We start from the raw sequence: 13,512 nt of genomic DNA, 5'->3' as shown, positions 1-13,512 counted from the left end.
TATTCTGTTTTTTGTTTTGAAAATTAAACATGCTTTATCAAATTACACTGCACTTGGCAGTTTTAGTTGTTGTTATGCTAGGCCCCTTCTATACTGGTGAAAGTCAACCTCTTCTCTCCTTTTTTCCTCTTCTGCATTTCCTGCTGTAGGCGGTTTGCAAGTCTTCAAATGGTGATTGCCAACACACTGTTCCGAACGGTGTGCTACCACCCAGAAGAATACCAGCTCATTACCAGTGGCACTGACAGAAAGGTGTGTTTGGGGACAGTCAATAGTAAAAGAGGTATTTCGATCCTTTAATTGAGTAAAAGTACTAATACCACACTGTGAAAATATTTCACTACAAGTAAAGGTCCTTCATTCAAAACCTTACTTTAGTAAAATATGTAATTATCACTTATCAGCAAAATTGACTAAAAGTATCAAAAGTACTCACTAGTTTTGGTTTAATCTTACTGCTGCATTAGTGTGTACGTAGCATTGTACTGCTGTAGTCGTTTAAAGTTGCACACATTTTAAGTCCTTTATAAACTGTTGGGTCATTCAATCTTTAGCGATGCATCATGTTCTATAAGAACATCATATGTTTGTAGAGTTGCTGTCCTGTGAAAACCACAAATCTCTAAAAAATTAAACTTTTGTCAGTTACATTCCACCACAGTACTCAGTGCAGCAGTAGACAATTCAAGGCAATTCCAGTAGGCAGTTTTTAAAATTCTTATTAACTTAATGTATATCTCAACCAGTATATCCCTTCACTGTGGTCTCAGAAATCTGCCCATGCATCTTTTTAGTTTAACAGTTTTGGTTGGTTTCATGCACTAGCTGGTAAGCAAAGAGCTGGTAAGCAAATACTGTAATTCCCTGGGACGAAATTCAGCAGTCATGCCTCACAGAAACAAAAAAGTAATGATTGAAAATCCCTCGGGGTGCAAAGAGACTGGCACTCACACAATCATAATCTAGATGTCTCATTATGTTGTTTTTGTTATTATAATCTCCACTCAGTGTGTGTGAGAGAAAAGCCTGCCACTCTGGTAAAATCAGCGTAGAGGAGCACAGTGAAGACACACACACACACACACACACACACACTTGTATGTCCATAGATTAGTTTGAAAAGCTTGTGATTTGTTTCTCAGCTGAACATAATTAAGTCGCTGTGTTGGCTGCAAGTCATTGTGAAAAAAAAACACTCTGCTCTCTACATAATAATAACTAGTCTGTTATTTTGTGAACCATTTTGATTAACTCAGCACTTTATTTACATAAGGTCAATAGTTCACAGTGGCAGAAGGAAATGCTTGGTTCCTTGATTGTGCACTCTATCCACACCCCGTGAACTCGTCCACACTCTAGACCCATATTGTTGCGTTCCCTGCATGTTGAGAGGTGAGAACAAGTTGTGCTGTGGATGTGCTGAGTGAGCGGAGACAGTGAGAGGAGACAGAGTGAGAAGGAGGGATTCAGGGAATGGGGAGAGAGAAGTGAGAGATGAGAGAGGGGAGTGCTGTGGTGTTTGTGCTTTCCTGTGGATGTGCCTATGCCACCCAAGTGCCAGCCAGAGCCACCATCTGCTCATCCCAGGACACAGGTGCTCTGTCTGGGAGAACAAATACCAATGCTCTGCTCTCTCTTCTCTCTTTACTCCAAACCTGCAATCACATCCCAGCATGCCTCTAATAAAATCACAGAAAGTAAACCACCAGAACTGAGAGAAAGTGTGAAGAGAAAGGCACTGGCCAAGGGAAAAAAAGGGTAGTGCAGGGTCAGGGAGAGGTTGTGTTGAGGATGATGCTGATGATGATGCATGTTTTGGTGTTGCATTTAGTGTAGACCATATGGTGCTTACTCTCTCCCCAGTGTCTTTAGGAGGATGGGAATGATAAAATGATAGAAATCAGTTTTTTATATTGTTGCTAGTTGACGTTTTTAAGGTGTTTGTTTTGCTAAAGGGAGAGATGGAGCTTTGATGCTTACATAATTAAAATGTAGTAGTACTAGCAGCACACTATGAACATAGCAGCATATCCTGCAATAAATGTTAAGTTTTTGGAAAAAAGGTGACAAAGGTTCCTCGATGGAATCAAATGTGGAGCGCTGTGGTTACATGGGATGCCCCTTAACCTCTCAACCACAAAAGTGGCCCCATAAGGTCTTTTCTTTCTGGGACGTTAATGTAAGGCATCATTTGTCTTTGTATTCACTCAATAACGTTCTTGAAAGACTCAATTTGGCTCTTGTGCGGTCCATTTTGAATGCAAAATTTTAAAGGATTCATTAGCAATGCTGACCTTGTCTGTAGCTGAGGTGACTATTCTGGCTGTGACTTCAGGTCTTTTCTGGTTATAAAATTAGCATTACCAACAGCAGGCCCGGTGTTTCAGACTCACCCTTGCTTGCTGCATGTTAATAATTTCCTGGTGGCCCATGTTGTGGCTATAAGCCAGTTTCCTAGGCTGAGGTAGAGGCAACACAGATGGGCCAAGACAACTCACACAGGTGGGAGTCTCTAATAAGCTGCTGAAATTAGATAATGAAGGAGGGAGAGGCTGTGACTGTGGAGGAAGCGAAGGGAGATGACATGACGGAGAAGAAGGAGGACTGTCCGCCCCATTCTCGTGAATGCAATATCTCAGGAACGCCTTGAGGGAATTTCTTCAAATTTGGCCCAATGTCCACTTAGACTCAATGATGTACTGCATAGATTTGAGTGGTCAAAGGTCAAGTTCACTGTGATCTCACAAAGTACGTTTTGGGCCATAACTCAAGAATTTATACGATAATCATGATTTTACACAAATGTCTTATAAGATAAAATTACGAAGTGATGTTCTATCCTAAAAGACAATGGTTAACTTTACTGTGACATTGTAATGTTCTTAAAAAAAAACTTTTCTGGCCATAATTTATGACCATAACTCAGGAAAAAAGGGGCGATTGTGACCATATTATACATTTGATCAGATACTGAAGTCTTGACAATACTTTTGGGTGCCCATCTTGAAACTGTAGTGATTGTTTAGATCTTTATTTGAAGATGTGTGTTAAGCATCCACATTTCAGAATTTGTAGCTTCTTTGCAGCAGCATTCATATTGAAGCATTGTCTACTGTCATGGCAACAACTTTGTGTTCAGTCAGAATCAGCTTTATTGGCCAAGCATGTGAACACATGCTACAAGGAATTTGACTCTGTCTTTTGTTTTTCTCAATAAACTTACAATCAAATTGACATACAGCAGAACAGGAACAATCAGATCAATTTAACTATAAATCCCTATATAACATCAAAGATTTTCCTTAAGGGGCTTCCCAAGCTGTTCAGAAAGCAATATTCTCTATCCTTAAACCCTTGTCTGCCTGCCCTGCCTCCACTCTGTCCCGTTCTAACCTGATCACCCAGTTGGCATGCCTTAAAAGCTTGGCACGGCAAAGAACAGAGCACGGGCTACTACAGCCTAATAAAAGATCTGCCGGAGCTTTTTACACATACTGAAGGATCTGAGTCTCCTCAGGAAGAACTGTCTGCTCTGTCCCTTCTTAAAGAGGGCTATAGTGTTGTGACTCAAGTCAGGATTTTTTTTATTTGAACCCAACAACAGTACTTGTATGAGTCCACCCACTTCACCTCTCCCTGGATGGCAACTAGGACAGGGGGCCTCCTGTTCACCGCCAGCTCATTGGTTTTGCTGATATTGAGTTTCAGGTGATTTTTGTTGCACTATGTCAAAGCTCTCTATCAGTCCTCTGTACTCCTGGGAGAAAATAATGTGTAAGTGAAGAGAGCATCACATCTTTTCTCACTGAAAATTATTCACTGGAATCATACATAACAATATAGGGATAAATTCCATCTCAACCCAAAATAGACTTAATGTCTTTTATTAGATTCCTTCAAAGTCTTTACTCCATATATTATAAGTCTGGACAGACATAAATGTAAACTGCAACTTGACTGGTTGGCGGAGGCATACAACAGTGAGGCGGTAATTCTAGATACTGCTTTGTCTGGTGTTTGTTAAAAAGAAAGCACTCTGATGAAACACACGTCAGCTGAAATAATTTGCATATTCTGCACAGCTGTATGCCTTATGTTTTGATGTGATACTGAGTTAAACAAGGAAGGATTTCAAAAAGTTGTATTTGGTGTTTATAATGAACCGTTTTCCCCTCTGGTTGTGGCTGTGTTTTCCCAAATTATGTTTTGCAAAGTTATTTTGTAGAAATTTTAATATCAGCAAGCCATTCCATCAGGATAAGCCAATATGTAGCAGACAAATCCTGTAGTTTCAAACGGCCCCCACAAAAATGCTCAAAGCTCAGTGCTTTGAGAATCACTCTGCAGTTTTGAAACTATAAATAAGAGTTTTTTTTCAAGCCTTATGTTCCTCTTCCATTCCATAAAAACCAACCGTACTTGATCTGTCTGTGTGAGATTACATTTCCCATCCTATAATGTATTACAGGCATGATCTTATGCAGAGAAAAGAAATCCTATTTTAGAGGCTATTATAAAAGTTGGGCTAGTTCTGTGCAGCTCAGTGTACCATGAACTTTTATACATTACCTTTTACAAACAGCCAACCAATATAATACTGCATAGGATTTCATTTAGTTTAGTTAAATAGTAAGCATCTGTGTATTGTTGATTAGCAGCATTACAGTCAAGACATATACAGATCTTTAGTAATTAGATCTTTAAATGTTGTGTATAGAGCTTTTAACACTTGATTTACTTTGAGCCTGTGTTTTGAATTGGCCTGTGGACTGTAAACACACATAGGGACTGAGATCAATGCCACTTAATCTTCTGTTAGAACCACAGTCATGTAATGTAACTCAGAAGACTGATTTTAATTATCAAATCCATCTGGCCAATTATTTACAGTACTTAACTTTTAAAATGTAATCAGCTTAGACATAAAAATAACAAGAAAGGACCCTTGTTGCCGTGTGGTACTGTGATGTTTCTGCTGCCTGCGCTATAAATAACTTCGGATAAAATTGCCTTTTGTGGGACTTGATACTTTGACAGCTATAAAGCTCGAGGAATGATTTAGTCTCATTTAGATCAGCAAACATAGTTTCAATTTGTGTGTGTGTGTGTGTGTGTGGGGGGGGGGTAATAAAATCTAACCATAGCATTTCCAACAATATATGAATAATAAAGCAGTAAAGGTAGTACAAGGGGGTTTGAGATCACACATTGCATTTTACAATAATAGGAAATAATACAGTTTATAATGATGAAGATGTAATGGAGAAATAGTACATAGAGATGTTGTCACCGGCATCATCATACAGTGAGCCCAATAGTCCAATGACTGCATCAATCTTCAAAAGCAATTAATACTATAATTCAAATTACTGCAAAGAGATCAGAAGGTTACGTGTCATTTATGATGCCTGATTTTTGTTCTTCGTGTCAGTAAAGAAAAGAGACTCCACAATATCAGTCGACAGTACATGCACACTCTCCCTCCCTCTTGGACAGGGTCTGAGTCTTCCATAAACAATGCCAGTGATGAACAAATATGAAATATGTGTAATGTGTTAACTTCCCTCTCAGGTTGCCTACTGGGACGTGTACGACGGATCTGCCATTAGAGAACTGGAAGGCTCGCTGTCTGGGGCCATCAATGGCATGCACATCACACAGGATGGCAAACACTTTGTGACAGGTATGTCCCATTACACGTCTCAGACTTGTTATATTGCTTTGCTCCTTTTACACATGCTTCGGCCCATTGCTGATAAGGCTCATTTTCAGATTAACGCATTATAGTCTTTTTTTTTGTGAATAAAGTTTGTGCCCTTTAGTTAACAATTATTTAATTAGATGCTTAGATTTGTATTGATTCTTGCATTCTTGTGTTATAGTCCATTTGTCTTTTTTACTTTAAAATATAGTAGTGTGGTCTCCAACCCCTTGGAGCTTTAAAGGTCCGTGGCATAAACATTTCACTTTATGAGGTTTTTTAACATTAATATGCCTTCCCCCAGCCTGCCTATGGGACCTTTAACTTTCATCTCCTCTGCTGATACTACAATGCCTGCTCTGCTCAAACTTCTTTCAGGTTGTTGACATATTTTTCTCCTTTTTATGAAAGGTGGAGATGACAAGCTGGTGAAAGTGTGGGACTACATGGAAGGTGCAGTAACCCACACAGGAATAGCTCATGGTGGCAGTATCACCAGCATCAAGGTCTGCTCCAACAACCGCACCTTAGTCAGCACCAGCGCAGATGGAGCCATTCTCCGATGGCGGTTCCCTCACGCCTCTTCCTCTTAATGTGACACGTGGAATACTGGACATGTCATGTAGAAGAAACAGACACTTTTAATCCAGTAACATCGTATCATATGCAAATGTATCCAACATTCTCCCTTAATCTTTCCACTTAGTAAATGTTCCTATCAGAGTTCAAAAAGCTTACATTAACATTGCAGAATAGGTTTACACTCTAAGACCAAAAGAAATAAATGTAAAATTTGAAGCATTAATGACTTTGTTAGATTGTTACATTTTCCATCAGAGAAAGGATGATCTATAAACAAGTGAAGAAATTAGACTTCCTGAGCAGTGTACTCTCTTGAATGGTAATTCCCCACAAGAGGTGACCATGGGAAATTCTCAAAGCGACAATTTACTTGAATTTAAAATTACACTTCAAGGCAAAGGAACTTATTCTTCACACCAAAGTGTTTGGATTATGCTTCTTTAGACTTCATGAGAACAGCAGAATAAATGCAGTTCTACAGACAGTCTCATTGCAGATTAAATCAGAATATGTGAAAACAAGGCATACTATACAGTACATTACATGTACTCGGATATGATTCTTCTGTATGTTACTGTAGAGACAAAGATTAGGCCCAGATTCTTGGCCACTTAAGCACACGGCTGCTGTCAGATAATCTATCAATAGTGATTCCCTGAAGGATTCTGGGTAAAGAAAGAGGCAACATATAGCAGAAGTCCTCTCTGTCTGTCTCTGATCTGAACCCATTCTCCTCAGAGTTGTTCAAAATGGCTAATCAAAGTAATTGTCAATGTAATGTAATGATAAACCTGCAATGTAAACCAAAATAGTGGGTCATTTTCTGTAAGGAAGTTGAAGTTTTATTTGTAACAATGATAACCATTTGTGCATGTTTCCCAACAATGCTGGAATAAGAGTATGGGGTGGGGGGGATTATAGAGAATTATGGAAATATTGGATGGGGCCCCATTTCAATAAATCAACACATCTGGCCCACTAAATTCAATCTTTAGTACTGGTGAGCTGTGAAATTAAGCTTTGAGTGATTAGAATCTGAATATAGCACAAAAAATGGTAAATCCCCATTGAACTGCAAATAACTTGTCTGGCCAAATGGTTCTGTAACATCCATTTGACTTACTTTGTGGAGCTTCCAGGTTGTAGCAGCAGCAGCAGCATTCTTATGTGCAAAGGTAGCAGCCATGCTATTTATAGGATGCTGTACATGTGTCTGTAAAAGCGAGTGTGTTATACTGTGGAGTGTGGACAGAAGGTATTTTAATAGCAGAGTGAAGCAAAAGTAGACCCTTATACACTTTTGAGTTTTTTTATAATTATTATTATTATTATATTTAGTAATATAAACATACTGCATACAGCACTATTTTCTGGTCATTGAGAAGTTGTACTCTCATTGATCTCACTGTATTTAATTAGTCCATACTCTTACTACAGAATGATGATAATATACCACCAAAAGGCTTTCAGTAGCTGATGTTTCTTCATTTTAGGATTGGGGTTGGAAATAAAGAGAGGTTGACCTTCTTGTGACAGCCCCTATATTGGGATCATCCAACAAAAGGCAATGATGTCTTCTTGAAAACACCCTCTGAAGATGTTGGCAGGTGATGTTGTAGGCTAACTAGTCCTACAGGGGGCAGTTTAAGGCTACAGCGCTTGACACCTATTAAAGTCAACGACTTCCTTGTTCCCTGAGCAACAAACAAGACATGTCAAGTTATGTGCTCCTTGCCAGTCAGCAACAGTGTGAAAAGGATTTCCCGCACATTTATAAAGCTTTCTATTGTGATAAGTAATGCAATCCATGTGAATTAAATCTATGTCTGAGGGGCGGGCATTAGACGATGCCCTGCAACTATAAACGTGTTCGTAGTAGAACCATAGACAGGAGAGGAGGGAAGAATAGGTAGGGAGGGAGAGAGAGAGAGCGAGCAAGCGAGCGACGGACCGACCGACCGTCCGACCGCTTATGATCCAGCGCCGATCATCGCCATCGACGAGGAAGTGTCCTAAGCTGCTGTGTGGAGGGAAGTAAGCGTCTCCTCTCTGTAGTTCCTGGAGGGAGCGTCACGCATCAAAACACGCGGACTGGTGACATCGTAATGGGAATTATCGTGATGTCAAGGGAATAATATCAGTAAGCATGTGCCTTATTGGCACCAAGTCGGTGCTACTTCAGCGGTAAGGTTTTTTGGAGAGAGAGGAGGAGGAGGAGGAGGAGGAGGAAGAGGAGGGGTAGACAGCCTGGCAGACAGGTGCGACTCCACACAGCCTGTTTAATTTTCTCTCGGTCCTATGAAGTAGTAGGCTAGTAGCCATGGATACCCGCAAGGAAAACAAGGCAAGAAAAGCCATGAAACCCAAAACGACGAAGCGAAAAGAGAAGAAATACAAAACCGGGAAGTTTATCAGGAGGAAGTCGCTGCGATCTTTTGGGAATTTCATGGGAAGGATCCTTAAAACTTTAGGCACTTTGGCGCACTTTGGCGACGCGGAACCACCGGACGCGGAGGACGACGACGGCGGCTTCGGGCAAGGCGCTTCTGTGGGTTTCAAAGACGACTGCGTGCAGAGCTCCAGAGAGGGAACCGTGAAGAAGTGCTCCGCGGCGTCCTCCTCTCACGGTTCAGTGAAAGACAGGCTGTCGTGGTGCTACGGCGACAAGACCCCCGGGGTGCTGGGGCTGAAGAACCACGGAAACACCTGTTTCATGAACGCCGTGGTTCAGTGCCTCAGCAACACGGACCTGCTGGCCGAGTACCTCGGGCTGGAGCAGTACAAGTCGGACTTGTGCCACAGGAGGGTGAACGGGGAGGTGAGAGGCGAGGAGCCGCAGACCGCGAGAGGAGAGGTGACCGAGCAGCTGGCGTCGCTGGTTCGAGGGCTGTGGACCCTGGAGTACACCCCGCAGCTGTCTGTGGAGTTCAAGGTGAGGACAGAAAGAACACTGGGTGTTTTATCTAGCTACTACAGCAGTGGTCTTCAACGTTTTTCGGCCAAGGACCCCTTAATTGAAAGAGATTTTACTACTTAAAATGAAGTTGCATCTTAAACTGGGCCTAATATAATGTCCCTATAGGCCAGTGAGCCAGTGGGGATTTTTATTTGATAATAAAATGTTGGATTAATAGACATTTTAATTTTTGAAAACTCAAAAGGTTGCAATAATTTGGAGGCCCTCTTGCATTGACTCTTGAGGACCCCCCAGGGATCCCGGACCCCCTGTTGACGATCCCTGTACTACAGTAGAAAAGTTAGGTTGCTGCTGGAAAGTAAACTAATGTGGTGCCTACAGTTTAATTACCTGACATGCCATTTGAGACTACTTAATAGAGAGCAAGATTGTCTTTCTAAGATATTTCCGATATTTGTTTCTTGGGAACTTAACCACTATAGTTACACACATATCAGATGTATGTTTGGGTAAGTATTATTTGAACAGTCGTGTTTTTAATTGGAAATGGATGTTTTCCAATTTATTCAGCCGGGTGGATACAAGCAAAGCTATATTTCTGCCTGAACATAGCATGCACGGGCCCCGGCCCCCCAGGGGCACTGAAACCTTTAAGTTAAACCTTGTGTCAAGTGGTTTGTGATCAGTTTAATAACTGCTCGTTTCTTTGGGAATGTGATCTACTGCAGCACAATAAAACCAATTTCACAGGGCCTCAAGGCATTTTAAATCAAATGATCAGCAAACCTGCGGCCAGGTAGTTTTCCAACACAGGCGGGTGGGTTTCTGGGTGTCCAGGCAAAATATGATTTAGCTGCCTTGAGTTGTCTGCTGTGGTCTGTACACAGGGGGTACTTGGATGAGGGTACATACACATTGCACAGAGAGAGCAAGAAGGAGGGTCAGTGGGGGTTCAGCAGGAAATGTGTGCCTCATTGTCCCCTGTGAGCTACTCCAACAATAAAGACATGTCATTATCTTCAGGTTATTTTACCTAGGCACATTCTTCCCATGAAATCTCCCGTTTAGTTTTTGGTTTGTTTGTTTTTAAACAATCATAATAGCTTTTGTGTGTCCTCTGCCATACCACTACTCAGCAGCCAGTCTACCAGCACAGCAGGTGTCAAGAGGATTTTGTGGTTGTTTTTTTAAGCTGCATTACCAACTATAACATATGATGGCCTATATTGGCAGAACAAATGTCTGAATAAACACGTCAGGTGAGCACTTAACTGAACGCGGTTCAAAGGGCAACAGTCATACCTGTGTGAATGAAGGCGCACAGCCATATCGTGTTTCAAGGGAAGCAGTAACAATAAAAACACCTCACCACTTTGCCTCCCAGTTTCGGCATTTCATTATTGTTTGCACTAGTAGTAGTTTTGTGCATGCATGCAATGTGGTTACTGATTACTCACAGGCTGCAGTGTCTCTACTTGACACACCTGCCCTTCAGTGCAGCACTTGAGGTGGTTTGTCCTCATTCTCCGACTGTCATTAGGAGTGTGAGGGAGTCGAGCATTCCCTGACTTATTACTACACAAGCAGTGAAATGCATGTGATAAGAGTTGCAACAGTATCTGACTAAATGTAAGCATATTATTAAGGATATTAAACCAACAAGGGGTCACATACTTGCAACACAGAAGGCTTTCTTGCTTGCCGTCACAGTCACTCATGGCTGTTGTGAGCCAGGGCTGCAGGGCTCCCTCTGGGCTGACAGTCATCCAGTAGGCTGGTAGCTGCTCTGTTGCATCAACAGACAGCCTGGGGGAAGTTGTAGGGGAGTGGGTATGCACAAAAACACACACGCAGTGGCAAGACAGTATGAGTGGGATATAATTTATAATGGGAAAAGGTTGAGAGAGAGTGCTCTCTGTTCCAAAGCTGTCAGCGAAAAGTAGTGATTAAGTAGATGCTGTTTTGATCTGAAAAGTTCAGGGAGTCATCATGTAATGGATCATTAATGCATGTACGACATAAAGAGCAGATTTTAAACTCTTGTCATTGTCAGCTTCACCAACTTGAGTCTCTGTCGACTTTTTATATAATAATGAAAAGTTGGGGTGGGAAAAACATGAAGTAACACAAGGTCTTGATATGTATTTAGGTTAGGTTTCATAGTTTATTTGAACGTGTAAAAAAAAAAAAAAAAGACACCATTAAAATAAAACATTTATATACATGAATTCATGCATACATATATAATTAAAATGACAAATGATAAATAAGGCCACGTACTTTTCAGCACAGTCTTCCAAAATTGAAAGTCATTCAAGCAAACAAAAAATTTCCCATGTTGAAAATGATAAACAACCTATCAGGTCCGACCCCCTTTCTCTACTTTTATCCATTAGTAAATCTAATGCTTCAGTTATTTACACATCATAGACACAGATGCATTCACAAACACGTTTTTTTTTCTTCTTTTCTTCCCTTTCTTCTTCTTTCTATAACATCTATCTATAGCAGATTAAATAACACATCCATACTAGACTTAATATACAGATACATTAGTATACAGGTATGTATCCATATAGGTATGGATTGAGGAAAAATCTGGATTTATATTGAATAAAATTACCTCCTTTTGTGCAGTATTTTGTTCAGATGATCAAATTGTCACAGGATGTGTGATTCAGTCTTTCTCATTCAGGCCCTTTTTACCAAAATAAGTTAAAATGATGGCTGATATCAGTCTGTGTAATGGCCACATATTGGAAGAAAATACTCAATAATAGCCCTTGAATTGTCTCAACGGGCTGCTCTGTTTAAACAGAGGTGTTCACTCTTTGCTCTAGTACCGCTCATCATCGTGGGATGCAATAAAATAAAAAAACATCTATGTCCTTCACTTCCCCTTACTTGCTTCGCCCCATTGCATCGATACAGTGATTTGTGTCTGTCTGCTCTTCCCAGGGTGAAGCAGGAGAGAAGATGTTTACTGTAGCAAGTGCATTCAGCCTGGAAAAGGAGGATACCCCCTGCTGAGACTCCTCCAGTGGTGTGCACTCAGGGGCAGAGAGAAGGGGAAAGTGGGAGGGAGAGAAATTGCTGGTAAACAAAACTACATCATCAGCCCTGTGATCGTCATAACACCCCCCTGGGCAGTAATAAGAAAAAGGGACACGCAACTTTGACAACTGATGGTTATTACGAAATCTCTCCACAGCTAGGCACTGGCCTGTTATGGGAAGTGGAAACTTTTGCAGTACTTTTTCCAACTTCTTTTGTTTGGGATGTGTCATTAGCCTTTCAGTAGACATCACAACATCTTAACTGAACATACCAGAATGACCTCAGGCTTTGCGGCAGAGAATGTACCCAACATTTAAATGTTGGGTAAGGGTTAGGGTTATGTTCTCGAAAAGTTCAAAATGGAGCTGGAAAACAAGTTTTGTTCTACTTTCTTGACCATTTGACGAACCAAAGTGTAGTGTGCTTTTAAGTGTCTGTTACACTCTGTTGTATGCAAACATTTAGATTCATATTGTAATGTCAGTCTTTGTCCCAAAATCACAATGGACTTCTGGGTGTTTTTAATTGTGTGATTCACTGGACTGGTTTAACAAGTGGTGGTTTAAGGCTCTCATGGAAATCATTGTTAGATGCTCCTCACCAGCACACACTCACTTGCATCCTTAAAAATTCTACACTTTAAGTCTAACTGATATGAATTCTGTTTGCAAATGCAGCGAAGCTCATGAATGGCAGTGATCAGCCTAATGGAAGTGCTGCATTTAAAGGTCAAAATTTCTAACTCTGCCATAAATGCTTCACTACACATTTGACGTTGATGAAATCTGGAGGGTGTCCTTCAATTGGTTGCTCCAAAAGTTGTCTACATCAGTTAAACTCAATGACAGAGTAAACTCCTTCTTTTTAATGTTACACTCCTGAAGTAAAGGATTTAACAACACAGAAACTACTTTAAGAAGTTGTAGCGCAGGAGCCAAGATTCCTCTTTTTTTACACTTGACAGGATGCAGCTCTGAGGCCAGAGAAGCTCGGCCCTGAAGATGACGCCTGGTATTTTAAGACGTCTTGTTTGTTCTAAGAGTGCAGGAAGTGTGTAGCAGTAGGCAGGGCAGCGAGACTGATGGTTTGTTTGTCTTTTCTTGTCTCTCTGCTCCTTCAAGGACCACTCTCAATCTGACTCTCTGTGCTGAGATGTACACATTGTTTGTAGAAAGACACGCAGGCACACATTTCTGTCGGGATATGCACCACCTGGACTATGCTAAATGTGCACAGCAGGGCTGCCTCCAAGCAG

The 13,512-nt window shown here is 41.0% G+C and overlaps 2 protein-coding genes and 1 long non-coding RNA gene across 3 annotated transcripts in view; 2 read left to right on the top strand and 1 right to left on the bottom strand.

Moving 5' to 3' along the window:
- The window catches only part of LOC116705052 (uncharacterized), an 11,867-nt gene extending 10,637 nt beyond the window's left edge, over nt 1-1,230 (bottom strand). Inside the window, exon 1 of the long non-coding RNA XR_004335837.1 lies at nt 1,220-1,230. This is a non-coding gene — a long non-coding RNA (uncharacterized LOC116705052). The remainder of the gene's footprint in view (nt 1-1,219) is intronic.
- Nucleotides 1-6,506, top strand: part of cfap52 (cilia and flagella associated protein 52) — a 13,922-nt gene extending 7,416 nt beyond the window's left edge. Inside the window, exons 12-14 of the mRNA XM_032540854.1 lie at nt 150-252; nt 5,572-5,683; nt 6,113-6,506. Coding sequence (XP_032396745.1) covers nt 150-252; nt 5,572-5,683; nt 6,113-6,294 — 397 coding nt within the window. The 3' untranslated portion in view covers nt 6,295-6,506. The remainder of the gene's footprint in view (nt 1-149; nt 253-5,571; nt 5,684-6,112) is intronic.
- Nucleotides 6,507-8,189: 1,683 nt separating this feature from the next.
- The window catches only part of usp43a (ubiquitin specific peptidase 43a), a 106,738-nt gene continuing 101,415 nt past the window's right edge, over nt 8,190-13,512 (top strand). The window contains exon 1 of the mRNA XM_032536736.1: nt 8,190-9,215. Coding sequence (XP_032392627.1) covers nt 8,604-9,215 — 612 coding nt within the window. The 5' untranslated portion in view covers nt 8,190-8,603. The remainder of the gene's footprint in view (nt 9,216-13,512) is intronic.

Source organism: Etheostoma spectabile, chromosome 2, assembly GCF_008692095.1.
Source record: "Etheostoma spectabile isolate EspeVRDwgs_2016 chromosome 2, UIUC_Espe_1.0, whole genome shotgun sequence".
NCBI classification, from domain to species: domain Eukaryota; kingdom Metazoa; phylum Chordata; class Actinopteri; order Perciformes; family Percidae; genus Etheostoma; species Etheostoma spectabile.
Note: the sequence above shows the minus strand (reverse complement) of the source record. Positions and strands in the feature narration are given on the sequence as shown.